Source organism: Phyllobates terribilis, unplaced genomic scaffold (assembly GCF_046119375.1).
Source record: "Phyllobates terribilis strain yellow unplaced genomic scaffold, ASM4611937v1 Scaffold_167__1_contigs__length_4167997, whole genome shotgun sequence".
In the NCBI taxonomy this organism is placed as follows: Eukaryota; Metazoa; Chordata; class Amphibia; order Anura; family Dendrobatidae; genus Phyllobates; species Phyllobates terribilis.
The window spans coordinates 629,895-650,135 of NW_027362927.1; the positions used below are offsets into that span (position 1 = coordinate 629,895).

At 45.5% G+C, this 20,241-nt stretch overlaps 1 protein-coding gene across 1 annotated transcript in view; it reads right to left on the reverse strand.

The window, feature by feature from the left end:
- LOC141207908 (uncharacterized) overlaps window positions 1-10,403 on the reverse strand; it is a 46,328-nt gene extending 35,925 nt beyond the window's left edge. The window contains exons 1-5 of the mRNA XM_073664470.1: window positions 9,930-10,403; window positions 9,723-9,846; window positions 9,542-9,639; window positions 9,253-9,343; window positions 3,480-3,637 (exon numbers count right to left, since the gene is read on the reverse strand). Of these exons, the coding sequence (XP_073520571.1) occupies window positions 3,480-3,637; window positions 9,253-9,343; window positions 9,542-9,639; window positions 9,723-9,846; window positions 9,930-10,196 (738 nt within the window). The 5' untranslated portion in view covers window positions 10,197-10,403. The remainder of the gene's footprint in view (window positions 1-3,479; window positions 3,638-9,252; window positions 9,344-9,541; window positions 9,640-9,722; window positions 9,847-9,929) is intronic.
- Window positions 10,404-20,241: the final 9,838 nt, after the last annotated feature.

The following is a 20,241-nucleotide window of genomic DNA, read 5'->3' on the forward strand; positions in this document are numbered from 1 at the left end:
CCAATGAGGAAAAGGCCATTTCATTATTTTTTCATCTTTAAGACCTTTTCGACACCGAGCAGTCAAGACTTTGATGCTGTGATTGAGAATTGTCCTGCAGAACAATACTGTTTGTTTTTTTTGAAAGATGAAGATTTTTCTGTACCTCTGCTTAAAGTGTCTTCTAAAAACTGGCAGGAGGTTTGGGAGTTGATTTTGCACCTAATTGTAACTTGAAAATGTTCAACTAGTTCATCTGTAATAATACCACAGGTCCATCCATCTGGTCCGTCAAGAGTCACTTTCAGCAGTCCATAAAACCTTTGAAAAATCTGTCTTCCGATATTTCTTGGCCAAGTCTTTTCTTGTGTCTTGTTCAGTGGTGGTCGGTATTCAGCCTCAGCCTTGTCTCTGAGCACTGAACATCTTGTACTTCTGGTCCTCCAGTGAGGCTGCTGTTCTGGAATACAACAGCACTGGAGGATAATATCTTCCTGGTTACTTCACATTTGAGTCTTCTGAAATCTTTTGCAGTTAATGCTATTCTTTTTTTTTCTTTTGTGACCCTATACACTTTTGAAGGTTCTGTGATCACACCCAATATCTGAGCAATTTAAGGAGTAATGCATCCCTCTGTAAGACTTAACCATTTTTGAGTTTTTATAGTCAGTTAAAACTCTTTTTGGCCCATTTTGCCTGAGAAAAATAAGCTGCCTAATAATTGTACCCCCCTGATAAAGGGTTTCAATATCCATAGGCCACACACCAATGAAAAAAGCCATAACTCTAACAGGCTAATTAAGGTCTGAAACCTTGGTCAAAGTTATCTAAGCACACAAATCTCAAAGAATGCCTAAACTTTTGCATCGGCCCATTTTCCTTTTTCTAATTTTTAAAATGTAAAAAATTACAATATATTTTTTTCTTTTGTTTAATATACAAAGGAAATGTGTCATCTTTAACTTTAGGCATTTCAGAGATCATTTAATCTTCAACTTGCTTAACTGTTCTCAATAACAGTAATTTTGACCACGGGTGCACAAACTTTTACATGCCACTGTATGCACACTTAAATATATACAGCTCTACTAAATATACACATTTGCATACACATACACTATATATACACACATGACCCCATTTTGTAATTCTTTTAAGGTCAAGTGATGGATTACATGATCTGAAAGGTCCTTGAGCTAGTCAGCTCGAAGGTTCTTCAGCTGCTCACTCAGGATGTGCAGACTCTGTGCAAGTCCCAGTACCTTCCTCTACTGCTCTGCACCAATCAGTCAGATAAATGTGGAGCTGAAGGAGAGAGCAGTTCTTTCAGTGATCAGGAAGGACACTGTCTCATTGTTCTCCTCTGTCACAGCAATCTGTCTTCAGTCTACAAGACGCTCTCAATTATTAGCAAAGATTTTTTTCTTGCTAATAGTGTGTCTTATAGTCCAAAAAATAGTCAGTTTTAAAGTGATATCTCATTTATTTATACTGTTTTTGTACAGTTTGCCAATAACATATATAGTTTCCCTCCCCGTCTGAGTTGTTTTTGATGGTCAACAAGATACGATTTTCCAGAAAATAATTTTTCACACTCTAGGTATGATAATGACTAGTCTCTATGTGGGATTTTTGATGTTTAAAGGGGTTGTCCACTACATTGACAACCCCATTTCATTCCTCATGTTTGATCCTGTTAAAATAAAAACAATTACACAAACTTCCCAATCCAGCGGTGTCAGCATTTACATTCCCAAGGCTCATGTGAGGTAATTGTGAGCCTTGCACCCAATCAGTGCCGACGTTACTGTCCCCACCTTCAAACAAATCAAACATTAAGAGGAAGTCGGAGCGCAGCTGCAGCCCTGGCTTCCTTTTGATGTTCAACACGTCCGAAGGCGGCGACGTTGAAGCAGATTGAAGCAGATTTGGGGCAGGACTTGTCTGATGAAGCAACCTCACATAAGCCCCGAGAATGCAAGTCTCAAAACCACAAGAACGGAGCTGACACGGAAGGTGATTATGAGTGTTTTCATTATAACAAGGTCAAATATGAGGAATGACAAGGGGTTGTCCTAGTAGTGGACAACTCCTTTAAAAAGATACAATTTTCAGTTAAAACAATTCCAATATTCTGAACATGAAAAGGGCTTCTCCCCTGTGTGATTTTTCTGATGTTTATTAAGAGTTGATTTCCGTGTAAAACATTTCCCACATTAAGAACATGAAAAAGGTTTCTCCCATGTGTGAATTCTTTGGTGACTAAAAAGAGATGATTTCGTCACCAAACATTTCCCACATTCTGAACATGAAAAAGGCTTCCCCCCTGTGTGAGTTTGCTGGTGCTTAACAAAACTTGATTTGTGGTTAAAACATTTCCCACAATCTGAACAGGAAAAAGGCTTCTCCCCCGTGTGGGTTCTCCAGTGGCTATCAATATGCCCTTTCTGGTTAAAACACTTCCCACATTCTGAACATGAATAAGGCTTCTCACCTGTGTGAGTTCTCTGGTGCTTATCAAAATATGATTTATCGTTAAAACACTTCCCACATTCTGAACATGAATAAGGCTTCTCCCCTGTGTGAGTTCTCTGGTGCTTAACAAAATTTGATTTGTGGTTAAAACATTTCCCACATTCTGAACAGGAAAAAGGCTTCTCCCCCGTGTGGGTTCTCCAGTGGCTATCAAGATGCCCTTTCTGGTTAAAGCACTTACCACATTCTGAACATGAATAAGGCTTCTCACCTGTGTGACTTCTCTGGTGCTTAGCAAAATAAGATTTATCATTAAAACACTTCCCACATTCTGAACATGAATAAGGCTTCTCCCCTGTGTGAGTTCTCTGGTGCTTAACACAATTTGATTTGTGGTTAAAACATTTCCCACATTCTGGACAGGAAAAAGACTTCTCCCCCGTGTGGGTTCTCCAGTGGCTATCAAGATGTCCTTTCTGGTTAAAACACTTACCACATTCTGAACATGAATAAGAGTTCTCACCTGTATGGGTTCTCTGATGCTTATCAAAATATGATTTATCGTTAAAACACTTCCCACATTCTGAACATGAATAAGGCTTCTCACCTGTGTGAGTTCTCTGGTGCTTAACAAAGTATGATTTATCGTTAAAACATTTCCCACATTCTGAACATGAATAACGCTTTTCACCTCTGTGAGTTTTCTGGTGTATTACAAGATTACTTTTCCGGTTAAAACATTTCTCACATTCGGCACAGGAAAACGGCTTCTCCCCTGTGTGGGTTCTCTCATGCCTAACAAGATTTGATTTCTGCCTAAAACATTTCCCACACTTGAAGCAAGAAAATCTATTTTCTGCTTTGTGAATTTTTTGATGCTTAGGAAAACACTTTTCGAGAGGAAAACTATTCCCATATTCTGAACGTGAAAATGTCGTCTTTGCTTTAGGAGCAATTTGTTTTTTAATGCTTATTTTGTGACTTTGATTTTCCTTAGTAGTTGGTAATGAATCTGAAGACAGGACCTGTTTCAAAGGATCAAATGACAGATTTTTGCTGTGAAGGAATGATGGTACATCTGGAGTAATGGTATTCACTTCAATTGTATTCTGTTGGATCTCAAGAACATCTGATTTAAAAATTGAAGATACCAGCTGTCCCTCTGATCTCCTGGTACAGTCATCTGCCAAGAATAAAACCAATTATTATTTTTGAACAAAAAATATCCTTGAATTTTATATTTTTGAACATTTCTACTTAAACTCTCCGTAAAAATAGCAAGTTATGTAAATTTATAGAATTATTCACTAAGACAATGACAGTTCATAGTCTAATAAGAAACTGTGAAGACCCGGGGGTCTTCCATGGTCATAATACTACTCAGACAATGTTGAGGGTAAAACCACCAAACGGACAATAAACACATAGAACAGTCCCAGCAAATACCCAAGATGGTGCAAAAATACACAGTCTCACTCTTCCGCTGGCCCGCCTGGGAGTAGAACAACTGCGACTTTGGAACATCCAGGCCCAACTACCTCAACCAGTGGCCCCCCGTTTTTGGCAGGCCCCCACACAGAGGAGGTAGAAGCAAGCTTAGGAAGCTGATAGTCCATTGAGCTACAAGGCCAGGGGACCTGAAGGTCCCACTCTGGTCTCTGAGAGTTTCCATGGGGCCAGATGACCGGCAGGTCCCAATATGGCTTCTCCAAATGTCTCCATGGGTTCCAGGCGACTGGAGGGTCTCAACTGGCAACCCCAAACAACATATCCATGGGGCCAGGTGACTTCACCATCCCAACCTGGTCTCGTCAAAAGTATCCATGGGCGCTCTGATGGTCAATGGAGCAGATCCATATCTTTCCAGTCAGGGCCGTGCACCCTTAGGTCGGAATCATGTAGAATCCAAATCTGTGTCTCTCTGGATGGATCCATGCTACCAACCTGATGTCCTAAAGTCTCTCTGATCTTTGATTCTCCTTTTTCATTCTGACTGCTACAGAGTCATATGTCTCTTAGATAGTCACGATTGTCCTTTCAAGTACACATTCACAGGTCAAAAAAGGGAAGATATTATTCCACTGGGCTCAGGTCACATTGTTTGTGCATTTAATCAATTTACATAGTTGGTATAGCAGGGTGACTCTTGTAAATCAACAATTAGCTGGCTTTAATACAATATGTAATTAGCATATTAACAAACATTATTGTTTCCAGACCAAGAGAAGTCAACATTTAGGTTTATACACATAATAGTATGTCCTTCTTGACCAGCCAAAGAAAAATACATACATTCACAAACAGAATAGTGTATTTCTCTTGGCTTAACAAATCTAGACATCTGGCTGACTAAGATTAGAAACTGTTTCATCACAAAAACCTCACAGGATGAACCAGTGGAGCGTGGTGTTCAACTGTTTGTTCATTCAGCCTCTTAAATGTGGAATAAAAAGCCACCACAATGCTATGTTGGTGAAAATAATATCAATAAAAACTTATACTCATCTCACAAAAAACAAGTCCCCACTCTGGTTCATCATCTATCAGTGGAAAAACTGAGGTTTCCACATTAGCAGCTCAAAAGCTCTTGAAAAACAACATGGCTTCCATAAACCTATCCACCAATATCCACTCTCAGAAAGTCAAATCTCCCCCTCGCTTCTGAGCCTTGCAGTGTACCCAAATCACATTTAGCATCTATGTATTTGGCATTACTACAGTGAGATGAACCCACTTAATTTACGGTGTGTGTGTGTCTCCTGGAGCACAATCTGGGCACTATGTATTGTGTTGGGGTATAAAATTGCATATTTGCAATTTTCACTCTGCAACATCCACTGCGTGCTAATTTCTGGAAAGTGGCTGTGGAGTCAAAAATAGTCACTACTCCTATAGATTAATTCACTGAGGGTTATAATGTCCAAAATGTAGTCACTTTATGGGGATTTTTACTGCTCTGGTTTTATGCCATTTTGTTATATTAGGGCTTCTGCAAATGGTGTGTCCCATATCCTCTGGGATCTGCTCCTGCGACGTCTGCTTCTGTCACCAGGAGCCGCATTATTCATTCTGCAGGCGGCGCAGGTAATGGAGGAGAAATAGGAGCTAGAAGCTCTGGGCGGTGCATGTTCTGTCCAGCTACTAAGATTATGGTTGCTGGGACCAGTAGTACCATCCAGTCTGGCAGTATGAGTGTGTGTGCTGTCCAGCTGCAGTAATCTGTTACCTCCTTCAGCCAACTGGAGAGCACCACGCCCTACTAAAGCTGGAAGCATATTGCCGTAAGCTGTCACATACAGCCTTGTTCTCCTCTGGTTCAGTCCTCTGTGTTCACCTCCCGCCTTGTGCATTTGTGACCCCGGCCCATTTACTGAATGCTCTTGTGTCTTCTGATTTTTCTCTGCCCTCATGGTTCTAACCCGGCTACCTGACTATTCTTCTTCCCATCTCACACCACAAAACAGCAGGTAACACCGTGGCCCAAGCAATTCCAGATCCATGTAGTGGGGTTAAAGGGTGATGAGCAAAGCAATCCGTGGGATCTGGAAAACGGAGTAGAGAGTGCCAAACTTGTTCATGGTAGTCATCTTTTGAGCTGCCAGGTGAACATGAACAGTGCCCTCAATACATTGTGCCTGCAAACTGTTCCAGCAAGATCGGCAATCAAATGGCTAAATGGTGCTCCTTCTTTTCTTAACTTGCTATGTGCCCAGACAGTATGGTACAACCATATATAGGGGATTGTTGGATTCAAGAGAAGTTGGAAGTAATCTGTAAGGTCCATTTGTTTCCTATTATCCTTTGTCATTATGTTGTGATAACTTTGGAATTATTCACACACGTCAGATTTGAAAAATGGGTCCTGATTAGGAACACAAAACTGGCTACAAGAAGGGGTTAAATCAGAGTATTTTGGGCATTAACTACTGTAGTAAAAAACTGTGAGTATAGACAATAACACATCTACTGAAATTATCAAACTCAACAGTCTTCATCAGTAAAAAAATGAGTACCTAGTGGTGAAACCTCTCTGGGGTAATTTCAGTATGGGTCTCTGTGGCTCTTGGCAATCTAAACTATCGTAAGAACCAATATTTTCTATTAAATGAGGTTCAAAAAGAAATATTAGACCCTCAGAGATAACTTTTCATAATACTGCAGAGCTGAGGTGTCTTAAATTTAGCTTAGAGATATGATTGAAAATATTTAGATTTGAGAGTCCTCAGTGGTTGATACTTTTTAATGGCTAACTGAAAAGATGGTAACAAGTTGCAAGCTTTTGAGACTACTTAGGCCTCTTCATCAGGCTAGTATAACCCAAAATCTGAAGAATCACATATTTATACACAATAGGACACAGAAACAATGCAATAGATGAGACAGGTGATGAAAAGCAGAGCTATTACTATGGGAGATAAACAGTTCTGGCTGTAAATATTTTAGCAGTTCATAGATAAGGAGTGTGAAGGTTTTATTGTGACTAGGTCCAGTGTTATGATGACCCCACAAGTCTGATGGGCACATTCCTTAGTTGATGTAGAATGACATAAATCCGTGTGACACATTCATTCCTGCTCTGAAGGTATCAAACATCACCATTAGTTTTTATTCCCAGACTCTTTCTCTCTGAGATTTGAAATTACCTTTTAATACCAGTAATTTCATGTCCTTAATGCAGTGATTAGGGAGACAAAAATGCTTAGCCACAAGTAGATATATTCTTTTTTCTTTTATTGTGTGGTGATGATGATTCATTCTTGTCCTAAGTTTTTGCCCTGTCTCCCCACATCCAGCTGGACATTTGGTATATATAATTAAGTACACTACATTGGATGTGATACAGCTGAAAGTACCTGGGATCTTGTAGTCCTGATGTGAATTGGGGATCTTTATCTTGTCTGTGGTAATTATAAACGGACAGGTTTTACATTTTTTCTGGTTGCAAGGAAAGGTACCTGTAGCTGGTTGAGATGACAGGGAGATTCTGACAATGATGCTTCTTAGATTTGGGGGCTGCCTGAAATACAGAAATGGGGGTCTGGAAATATGGATTGTAATCGGGCATCTTTTTGTAGTAAGGGTTGTAGTTTCTGTGCAGCTCTTCTTAGCGCCTCCAGATTTGGATTGTAGGTGACTACTAGAGGCACCCGGTTGCTTTCTTGTTTAGATTTGTAATGTAGGAGATGATTCCTTGATATTGTGGTGGCTCTTGTAATCTGGTTCTCAATTGTTCTTGGATGGTAGCCCTGATTCAAAAAGGTCTTTCTGAGACCACCAAGGTGTTTGCCTCTATGCATAGGGTTGGAACACATCCGATTGTATCTGATGGCTTGGCTGTAGACAATAGAGCTTTTTATGTGTTTTGGATGGAAACTGTCCCATTTAAGGTATGCTGGACAGTCGATTGGCTTCCGGTACAAGGATGTCTCTATTTCATTGTTCTGTAGCTTGATGATGGTGTCAAAAAAGTTAATTTCAGTACAGGAGTAGTTGAGTGTTAAGTTGATGGTGGGATGAAATTGATTAAAGTGTTCATGGAACGTCTTCAGCTGTTGCTCAGACTCCGTCCTGATGATTAAAATATCATCAATGCAACGATAGTAGGCCAGAGGGCTGATGGGACATGAGGACAAAAAGTCACTTTCAAGCTTGGCCATGAAAAGATTTGCGTACTGTGGAGCCATTTTTCTACCTATCGCTGTACCAGTCTCCTGTAGATATATGTTGTTATCAAATTCAAAGTAATTGTGGGTGAGAATGAATTTTGTAAGCTTCACCACAGAATCACCATCAATTCTTGTATTTTCCATGAAGATTTTGCAGGCATTTAATCCATCCTGGTGTGGGATATTAGAGTACAAAGATTCCACATCCATGGTGGCCAGGATGGTTTCTTCTGGTAGAGGACCTATAGCTGATAGTTTATTTAGTAGGTCCGTTGTGTCCTGAATGTAGCTGGGTGTAATCTTTACCAGTGGTTTAAGAACACGCTCTACCCATCCAGAAACTTGCTAAGTAAGGGTGTCCACACATGAAATTATTGGTCTTCCTGGATTACCACATTTGTGGATTTTGGGAAGCATATAGAATGTACCTATTCTTGGACTCTCTGGTCCAAGAAATATATCATGGCACAGAGATATAACATGGCAGAGGTGTAATGTTTTTAAGCAGCTTATCGCAATCCTTTTTGAAGTTAGTTGGTTTTAAAAGAAATTGAAAAGTCACGATAAAGGGAAACTCTGTTGTTATTGTACAGAAATTCACACTTGGCCCTCACTGCACATTTAAAGTTGTCGATTATAAAAATAGAGTTTGGACAGAAAGACTGGACCTGGTCTTGTAGGGACCTTATGAACACATTCAGCAGCACAGAAGGGAGAGAAGGTAGATTCATCCAATAAGATATCAGGGTTCTAGGAAGCCAACAGCATCATTACCCTTCACTTTCTCTAAGAGGCCAATCATAATTTTTCTTCAAGTGATTTTCTAACTGGTCAGCACATTCTACCTACGCTGACATTTGATTTTTCAAATTACAGATCTGGGCAGGTAACGGTCAGAGTCTTCTAATCCCAGAGTGTAGGTGGATTGTCCATGTTGTAAGTTCAATAGAAAAGGGCTTTAAATACCCAAAGTCATTTGAAAAGTTTTGGGTGGAGGAGAATGTTGTGATCTAGAGGCAAAATGGTGATCACACGATTGTGATACAGCAGACCCTACACCAATGATAAAGCAACTACAGCCGGTGACTGAGAAGAATCTGTAACTTCTCTGCATTTAGTGGTTACTACTCACCTGGGTAGTCATATGTAGGAATCTCCTCTTTACACCGCTCATCAGCCCTCACATTTGTCTCTGTAGTATTAATATGCGTCACATCTTTACCCTGAAACAAATATTGTAAAAGTCACAGACAGATGGAGAAGTCACATCTACGATCAGCTCTAATCCTGCCATTTCCACTGTCCTTTTTACCCAAGTATAAAACATATAATATTGGTGGATAAAACAAGACTGAACACAAGACCTTCACAGCCATCTACATATTATAGAGGAGATCACATGACACTTTCTCTCCATCTACCTGATGATCCTGAGGAACATTGGGATCTTCTTGTTTACAGTCCTGTGGAAGAAGAGGACGGGGACATCTCTCTGGTGTTGTCCTCTTACTGGATAGATCTGGAGGAAACACATATAGGGACTGAATTTATTCTTTACATACAGATAATTATAGGCCGTGTGTATTTAGAACTGTCTATTACCTGGTGATGTGAGGGGCTGTGGAACCTCCATCATGACGTCCTTGTACAGATCTTTGTGTCCTTCTAAATACTCCCACTCCTCCATGGAGAAATAGACGGCGACATCCTGACACCTTATAGGAACCTGACATATACAATGATACCGTCATCCCCCTGATACCTTCATAGCTTTACTGTATAATGTCCCAGCATTCCCAGCAGTGTCACCTCTCCAGCCAGCAGCTCAATCATCTTGTAGGTGAGTTCTAGGATCTTCTGGTCATTGATGTCCTCATGCATCTGGGGATGAGGTGGAGGCCCTGTGATTGGGCTCAGGGGTCTTCCCCATCCCTCAGACACAGGGTCCTGACAGCGCTCACTAGAGGTCTTCTTCACTACTGTGTAATCCTGGTTATGGAGAGACAGGTAATAAATCTCACTACAGACATTTCCAGAGTCCTCACCTCTCCAGTTCTGTCCATCTGTTATTCCCATAGATAAGAATTTATTTATATTACCGTATTTTTCGGACTATAAGACGCACCTAGGTTTTAGTGGAGGAAAATAGAAAAAAAAATTTAAGCAAAAATGTGGTCATGATGCACTGTTAAGGGGGGTTTGCTGCTGACACTGTTATATGGGTAACGTCCCCGAATTATGTTAATGTCCTCCATTCTGATATACACATGTGGTCAAAATTGTTAGTACCCCTCGTTTAATGAAAGAAAAACCCACAATGGTCACATTAAATAACTTGAATCTGACAAAAGTAATAATAAATAAAAAATCTATGAAAATGAACAAATGAAAGTCAGTTAGTGCTTTTCAACTCTGCGTCCACAGTAATGTTTAAAGAATTAAACTCCTGAAATAGGCCTGGACAGAAATGATGGTTCTTCTTAACTTAATATTTTGTTGAACAACCTTTTGAGGCAATCACTGCAATCAAACGATTCCTGTAACTGTCAATGAGACTTCTGCACCTCGACTGGTATTTTGGTCCACTCCTCATGAGCAAACTGCTCCAGTTGTCTCGTGTTTGAAGGTTGCCTTTTCCAGACGGCATGTTTCAGCTCTTTCCAAAGATGCTCAATAGGATTAAGGTCAGGGCTCATAGAAGGCCACTTCAGAATAGTCCAATGTTTTCCTCTTAGCCATTCTTGGGTGTTTTTAGCTGTGTGTTTTGGGTCATTATCCTGTTGCAAGACCCATGACCTGCGACTGAGACCAAGCTTTCTGACACTGGGCAGCACATTTCTCTCTAGAATCTCTTGACAGTCTTGAGATTTCATTGTACCCTGCACAAATTCAAGACACCCTGTGTCAGTTAAAGCAGCCCCAGAACATAACAGAGCCTCTTCCATGTTTCACAGAAGGGACAGTGCTCTTTTCTTGATATACTTCATTTTTCCATCTGTGAACATAGAGCTGATGTGCCTTGCCAAAAACTTACATTTTTGTCTCATCTGTCCATAGGACATTCTCCCAGAGGCTTTGTGGCTTGTCAACATGTAGTTTGGCAATTTCCAGTCTGGCTTTTTTTATGATTTTTGTTCAACAATGGTGTTCTCCTTGGTCGTCTCCCATGATGCCCACTTTGGATCAAACAGTGACGGATGGTGCGATCTGACACTGATGTTCCTTGAGCTTGAAGTTCACCTTTAATCTTTTTAGAAGTTATTCTGAGCTCTTTTGTTGCCATTCATATTATCCGTCTCTTTGATTTGTCATCAATTTTCCTTCTGCGGCCACATCCAGGGAGATTGGCTACAGTCCCATGGATCTTAAATTTCTGAATAATATGTGCAACTGTAGTCACAGGAACATCAAGCTGCTTCGAGACGGTCTTATAGCCTTTGCCTTTATCATGCTTGTCTATAATTTTCTTTCTAATCTCCTGAGACAACTCTTTCCTTTGTTTCCTCTGGTCCATGTTGAGTGTATAGTATCGGCGTCTCTGCCCCCTGACAGGCACAGACGCCGTCCCTCTTACCGCCGCGCTTCCCGCCCGGCTGTCACGGGTGTGTCGCCACGAAGATCGTCACGATTACACAGCCTGACTTCTCGCAGCTGAGTTTTTGGTGTTTTGTGTTTTTCGGCAGTGAGGGAGTTAACTCTCTCTCTCTGTGCTAGAGAGGTTCAGCCTCGCCCAGCTGCAATCAATGCTGCAGTAGGGGGACTCCTTCATATGCCTGCCAGTCTGTTAGGGAAGTGTCGGTGAAATCATTTCATACAGACTAACAGAGCAGATCGTGGTATTTTGGAGTTCTAAGCTAAGTGTATTTGGTGTGGCTTTTCCCTTCCTCGCTTTATCATTTATCTCCTTTCCCGTTGGTGTTCCCTCTGTAGTTGTGGTGTAGTTTTTGTATGCAAGGTGGTTTTTGGTTTGACCCTTGTACTGTCTCGTTCGTCTAAGTACTGAGTGTTGGCATATTATTTCCTGTCCCCTATTGTTGTGATCGGGGTCCTTCTCAGGACTAGATTACTGAGGTGCAGGGATCCTCAGGAGGTAGGGGTTACGCTGGCGGCCTGGACCTCTGTACCTTTAACAGTACCTCCAGGTAGAGGGATTAGTCAGGGCCCCAGCTTAGGGTCAGCTTAGGCCCCTGACCTCCTGTACGCAGTGTCAGTGTGACACCGGCGTCCTCCGGCGCTCCTGCTACTGCGGCTGCTGGCGCACGCAGCTTCCCGGGCACTGTGCTTAGGGTGCGCGCGCTCCCTCCTTCTTAAAGGGGCCGCGCGCGCCGTCCTAAGGAGTCCCCGGCCAATGGCCGGAGGACCTCCCGTATATAAGGCACTTTGCCCGAGCAAAGTTGTAGCACTGTGTACTTACCTCTGCTTCAGCCTTCAGGTTCCACTGCCTGCCTAACTACCAGTCCTGCCCGCCAGCCAGCCTGACTACCAGTCCAGTCCGCCAGCCTGACTACCAGTCCAGTCCGCCAGCCTGACTACCAGTCCAGTCCACCAGCCTGACTACCAGTCCAGTCCACCAGCCTGACTACTCTCCATCCCGACAGTCTGTCTTCCGTTCAGTCCGCCAGTCTGTCTATGGGCTCTGCCCGCCTGCTTACATGGAAGCACCTGCCCGTTACCTGCCGTGCCTACCAGCCAGCCTACCTGGAAGCTCCTGCTTGTTACCTGCCATGCCTACCTGGAGGTTCCTGCTTGTTACCTGCCGTGCCTACCTGGAGGCTCCTGCTTGTTACCTGCCGTATCTGCCAGTCTGTCTACCCGGATCACCCGCCAGCCTGCCTGCTGTGCCCATCGGTCAGTCCCTGCCTTCTGACCCGTGGGAGTCACCTGGTCTCATACAAGGTCTGGCCCAGAGTAGCACCTGGTCCCTCTGCTCGGTCTTTCCCTGGTCACAGAGTCGATTGAGCCGCCATACGACCTTGGTCAGTCCGAGTTGATACCTAGTTATGCCTCTCTGGTCCCTCCTTGCACCGCAGCACAGAGGTTCCAGCACCCGGAACCATAACGGAGTGTGGTACACACCATGTCACCAAACAGCACAGTGAGTATCTGAAGCCCTATATGCAGGCCCACTGACTGATTACAAGATTGTAGACATCTGTGATGCTAATTAGTGGACACATCTTGATTTAACATGTCCCTTTTGTCACATTATTTTCAGGGGTGCCATCATTTCTGTCCAGGCCTATTTCATGAGTTTAATTTTTTTTAAATTCTGTGGAAGCAGGGTTGAAAAGCAATGATTGACTTTCATTTGTTCATTTTCATAGATTTTTAATTTATTTCAATGGTCAAGTTATTTCTGTGACCATTGTGGGTTTTTCTTTCATTAAACGAGGGGTACCAACAATTTTGACCACATGTGTATATGGTCCCCTCCTTCCTGTAATACGTGGCCCTCATCCACATCCTGATATGCATGGCACCCCAATCCCCCATCCTGGTATGCATGGTAGCCCTCATCCCCCATCCTGGTATATATGGCCCCCCTCATCCCTCATCATGGTATGTATTGCACCCTTCATCCCTGTATGTATGGCCCCCCTTGATCCCTGTCACACTGCATACAACATTCAATTTAGCACATAAAGTATTGAAAAATGGGGAAAAAATCTAAGTAAGGTTATTATTTTTGTTTGTTTGGGTTTTTTTATGAACATTTAAAAAAAAATGTGGTATGTGAGACCATTTTCATCTTGCGAAGACCTAATTTTATAAAATGATCCCATTGATGGAGTTGTCGGCTTTTTCTTGTGGAGAGATCAGTAGTTACAAGTTTCTGATTACATTTTTGGGAGGGAAGTAGAGTGACCCCAAAAACCACAACCACAACCATGGCACTTTACTGTCCTTTACAGCATTGACCCGACGTGTAATAGATTTATATATAATGAAAGATTGTACTTATGTCAATGCAGCAGAAACAAATATTGTTTTACGCTTTTTCTTTTTTATAGTTGGCCAGAAAACCGCAGAACCTTAAGCAGAAAATGACATGAATGAGACCATCTGCCCGGCTTGTACCGAATCCGGGGGTGTTACGTACAAGGCGAAGCTCCCAGAATAAGGATTTTCTTCATTTTGGTGCAGAGTTTCTAGTAGTTTCTGGTTACTACTGTTACAGGCAGATGCCGTCTGCATAATACAGCCAGCACCGCCTCAACCCCTCCATGCATGTGGACCCCGGCACAAACACTCAGGTCCATCCTTTTATGCTAAGACATTAATAATTCTACAATTATCACACACAACTTATATACAGAAACCTCCCAACCGTCCCCGATCCAATGGGACTGTCCGGCTGTCGCTGGAGGTCGGGGCCATGTCCTGACGAGCTGTGTTCTGTCAGGACAGTCTGTGTAGTACAAGAACGTCTCATGCCGTGCTGCTGTGATCGCTCCTGGAGAGGGGCAGCATCCACTCCGTACGCCTCGCACACGCCCGGCTCCGCTCCGCACAACTCGTACAAGCCCGGCTCCGCTCCGTACGCCTCGTACACGCGCGGCTCCGCTCCGTACGCCTCGTACACGCGCGGCTCCGCTCCGTACGCCTCGTACACGCGCAGCTCCGCTCCGTACGCCTCGTACACGCCCGGCTCCGCTCCGTACGCCTCGTACACGCCCGGCTCCGCTCCGTACGCCTCGTACAAGCCCGGCTCCGCTCCGTACGCCTCGTACACGCCCGGCTCCGCTCCGCACGCCTCGTACACGCCCGGCTCCGCTCCGCACGCCTCGTACACGTGCGGCTCCGCTCCGCACGCCTCGTACATGCGCGGCTCCGCTAAGTACGCCTCGTACACGCGCGGCTCCGCTCCGTACGCCTCGTACACGCGCGGCTCCGCTCCCTACACCTCGTACACGCGCGGCTCCGCTCCCTACACCTCGTACACGCGCGGCTCCGCTCCGTACACCTCGTACACGCGCGGCTCCGCTCCGTACACCTCGTACACGCGCGGCTCCGCTCCGTACACCTCGTACACGCGCGGCTCCGCTCCGTACACCTCGTATGCGCGCGGCTCCGCTCCGTACACCTCGTACACGCGCGGCTCCGCTCCGTACACCTCGTACACACGCGGCTCCGCTCCGTACACCTCGTACACACGCGGCTCCGCTCCGTACACCTCGTACACACGCGGCTCCGCTCCGTACACCTCGTACACACGCGGCTCCGCTCCGTACGCCTCGTACACACGCGGCTCCGCTCCGTACGCCTCGTACACACGCGGCTCTGCTACATCCACACTGTAAACCCCTCCTGACCTCACACATAAACTTCAGCTCATCCAGCACCATGATAACCAGCACAGCAGAGTCCTGCATCCACTGAGGCCCCTGATCATGTGACCCCTGACTCCTCCCCTCCTGTGACCTCATCACAGGTCCTGTGCGCATAGAGCAGCCATATATGTGGTGGCGGCTCTGCAGGTGGAGGTATGTGGAGACCCCATTACTGGGCGCAGGGGGCATTAACCGCTTCAGCACCGAGACTCTTTTGGGGTCTTGTGTTGCCCCTTTATAAGAATCATAAGGTTTTTGTTCTGTTTCCTGTAATAGATACATACGACCCAACTATGGAGACAGGAAGGGAGGAAACGTATTGTTCTCATAGTACAGGACCCCTTTACTGACCCCACAGTGTAATGCCCCCATTATGCCCCTTATGCAGTATGTATGATCCCCCACACAGTGTAATGCCCCCATTATGCCCCTTATGCAGGATGTATGATGCCCCCACAGTGTAATGCCCCCATTATGCCCCTTATGCAGTATGTATGATGCCCCCACACAGTGTAAAGCCCCTCATTATGCCCCTTATGCTGGATGTATGATGCCCCCACACAGTGTAATGCCCCCATTATGCCCCTTATGCAGGATGTATGAAGCTCCCACACAGTGTAATGCCCCCATTATGCCCCTTATGCAGGATGTATGATGCCCCCCACAGTGTAATGCCCCCATTTTGCCCCTTATGCATTATGTATGATGCCCCCACACAGTGTAATGCCCCCATTATGCTCCTTATGCAGTATGTATGATGCCCCCACACAGTGTAATGCCCCCATTATGCCCCTTATGGAGTATGTATGATGCCCTCACACAGTATAATGTTCCCATAGTGCCATAATCCCCCCCACACAGTATAATCAGTGGTGTAACTAGGGTCTGATGGGCCCCGGTGCAAAGATTTCGACTGACCTTCCCCTCCCCTTTCATCCTGATATGTCCCCTATCTTGGTATATATATCCCCCGTTTAATGTATAGAAAGAAAAAAAATGAACTATAAGGCTATGTGCACACGATGCAGAAATGAAGCAGAAAATTTCTGCTTCATTTCTGCATCTCCTTGCCCGGAAAAACACATGCGGAATTTGACACACGTTTTTCGCGCGTTTTGCACATGTGGATTTGCCATGCGTTTTCTAATGCATTGTAGATGGCAATTCCGCATGCGTAAGCGCACAAATAATGGACCTGCTGCTGATTTTTGAGCGCATCAAAAACGCTGTGGAAAAACCCGCAGCATGGGCATTGAAAGTGCAGAATTCCATTGGGGACCATGGGGGAAGGATTACCAAGCGTTTCCCGAGCGTTTCTAATGCAAAAATTCTGCAGCATAAACGCTTGAAACACGCATCGTGGGCACGGACCCTTAGGCTTAGTGCCCACAATGCAGAAATGAAGCAGAAATTTTCCTGAGCATTTCTGTATCTCCTTGGCAGAAAAACGCATGCAGTTTTTACATGCGTTTTTGACGCGTTTTTTTTTTTTTTCAATGCATTTGCATTGTATAGGCAAATCTGCATGCAGAAACGCACAATAATTGGTCATGTCAGGATTTTTTCTGTGAGTTAAATCCGCGCAGAAAAAATCCTGACCATGTGCACAGAACTTGCAGAATGTCATAGGAAGTCATGGGATAAGGTATGCAGTGCGTTTCTGGAGCTTTTCTGCGCTGCAAATCTGCACCAAAAAACGCACCAAAAACGCCCTAGGCTGCGTGCCCACTATGCGTTTTTCAAGCGTTTTTGCTGCAGAATTTCTGCAGCGAAAACACTTATAAAACTCTTGGTAATACTTGCCCCATGTTCCCCCATGATAATCCGCATGTACTGTGTACATGCTGCGGAAATTTCCGCTGCGGATTATCATTGCGGAAAAATACGCAACATGTCCATTAATTTTGCAAACACGCAGCGTAATCGCCGCCATTGACTTGCATTGGACCGCATGACATCCGCATCACTGCATCTGCACATGCTGATATCACACGGTTCAATGTGCGGATGGTACCCGGGTCTGGAGGAGAGGAGACTCTCCTCCAGACCCAGGTACCATAGAACCTGTAAAAAAAAGAATTTAAAATAAAAAAAAAAAAAGATTCTACTTACTTTCCGATGTCCTCCCGGTGTTTTCTCCCCTCCGTCTGGTCTGCTGTATGGGTTGCGTTGTTGTGACGGACCTGCCATGACGTTATTGAGTCATGTGACCTGTCACATGACTCAATGACTTCATCACAGGTCCTTCACACCACCGGGAGCCGCCCAAGACACCGGACGGAGCAAACCAAACACCGGGAGTACATCGGAAGGAAAGTATAATCTTTTTTATTTTTTACCATTGTTATTATTTTTTTTTTTTAACTAACTTGGTCACACTACTATCCATGCCTGTTGCATGGATTTATATAGTGTGAACAAGTTGTCAAGCACTTTTCCAAGTGATGCTAAAATCGCTTGGAAAAGCGCTTGATAACCTGCATGCAGAAATGCATGCAAAAACATTTGAGAAACGCTTCTACCTGGTGGGAAAAACGCATGTAAAAACCGCACGCCTTTTTCCTGCCAGGGAGAAGCGGAAAAAATATGCAGCATTTCTGCATCTTGGGCACATAGCCTTATGTAACGGGTCAGGGAGGCGGAACCTCTGAGCTACTATACAAGGGGGCGGTCCTTGTAAGGGAGCGGGTGGCGACCAGGGAAGACGGGCAGGCAGTCACAGCAGGTGACCGGGACAGTCTCTGAGTGAACGGGCTGGAAGTCACGGCAAGTGACCGGGGCAGTCTCTGGATGAACGGGCAGGAGATCACGGCAAGTGACCGGGGCAGTCTCTGGATGAACGGGCAGGAGGTCACGGCAAGTGACCGGGGCAGTCTCTGGATGAACGGGCAGGAGGTCACGGCAAGTGACCGGGGCAGTCTCTGGATGAACGGGCAGGAGGTCACGGCAAGTGACCAGGGCAGTCTCTGGGTAAAGGGTAGGTACGACCTGTGATGGCAGAGCCTCCAGGTAGGCTAGCAGGCAGATGGTTGATGTGTGCTCCCAGGTGAGCAAGCGAGAGTCTCTGGAATGGCAGGTGGTCACAGCACGTGACGGCGGAGCCTCCAGGTAGGCTAGCACGCAGGTAACTGGTGTGCGCTCCCAGGTGAGCGGGCAGGAGTCTCTGGAATGGCAGGTGGTCACAGCACGTGACGGCGGAGCCTCCAGGTAGGCTAGCAGGCAGGTAACAGGTGTGCGCTCCCAGGTGAGTGGGCAAGCTGGTCCATAGACAGACTGACAGGAGTTGGAGGGCAGACCGTCGGACCTCAGGCTAGCAGGCAGGTAGCAGAGGAGCGCTCCCAGGTGAGCGGGCAAGCTGGTCCTTAGACAGACTAACAGGAGTCGGTAGGCAGACCGTCGGACCTCAGGCTAGCAGGCAGGTAAGCAGAATATCTGGCAGGAATCAGACAGCAAACTGGCAGGAATCTGGCAGGTAACTGGCAACGGGACCTGAGGGCTGAAGCAGAGTAGTGAACAGTTCAACAACATTGCTCGGGCACCTCCATTTTGGAGGAGGTGCCTTATATATGGTGAAGTCCTCCGGCCATTGGCCGGGGACTCCTTAGGACGGCGCGCGCGGCCCCTTTAAGAGGGAGGGAGAGCGCGCGCCCTAAGCACAGTGGCCGGGAAGGAGCGCGCGCTGCCAGTAGAGCGGGAGGAGGACGCCGGGCACGGAGCAGAGAGGTGAGGGGAACAACGTCCCTGCCTAGCAGAGGGCAGGGACGCCGGCACTACAGTACCCCCCCCTTTAGGCCCCCCCTTTTTTAGGCCAGACAGAAATTTAGCAAGGATGAGCGGGGCATGGATGTTCTCCCGGGGCTCCCACGTTCTCTCCTCAGGACCAAACCCCTTCCAATCTACTAGAAAAAAGGTCTTTCCTCTTACCCTTTTGGTGGCAAGAATGTTCTCTACCTCAAACTCGTCCTCAGCAGAAACCGGAGCAGGAGGCGTACCTGTAGACTTGGAAAAAGAGTTAAGTACCACAGGTTTGAGGAGAGATACATGGAAGGAGTTAGGGATCCGTAAGTTGGCCGGGAGTTTCAATTTATAGGCCACCGGGTTGATCTCACTGATGACCTCCAGAGGACCGATGAACCGAGGCCCTAACTTGTAAGAAGGTATCTTGAGTCGGACATATTTAGATGAGAGCCAGACTTTATCTCCAGGACGAAATTGTGGAGGATCCAGGCGTTTTTTGTCAGCATGTCTTTTCATCCGTTCGGACGACTGAAGGAGTGCTGATCGGGTACTCTCCCAAATGGAGGAAAATTTGCTAACGAGAGATTCCGCAGCCGGGTTGTCCACAGAGGTGGAGACAGGAAAAGGAATCCGAGGATGCTGACCGAAGACTACAAAAAACGGGGATTTGGAGGAGGATTCGCTCTCGTGATTGTTGTAAGAGAACTTGGCCCATGGTAGGAGATCCACCCAGTCTGAATGATGGGCATTAACGAAGTGCCGGAGGTAACTGGTCAGGTTCTGATTGATCCGCTCCACTTGACCATTGGACTGTGGGTGGTAAGCGGAAGAGAAGTCCAGGGTGACGTCTAGCAGTTTACAAGTGGCTCTCCAGAAGCGTGAGGTGAACTGTACCCCACGATCCGACACGATGTGGAGGGGCAGGCCATGAAGACGAAAGATGTGACGAATAAAGTCTTTAGCTAGCTCGGGTGCAGACGGGAGGCCAGGCAGGGGAACGAAATGAGCCATCTTGGAGAAGCGGTCAGCAACCACCCAAATGACCGTACAAC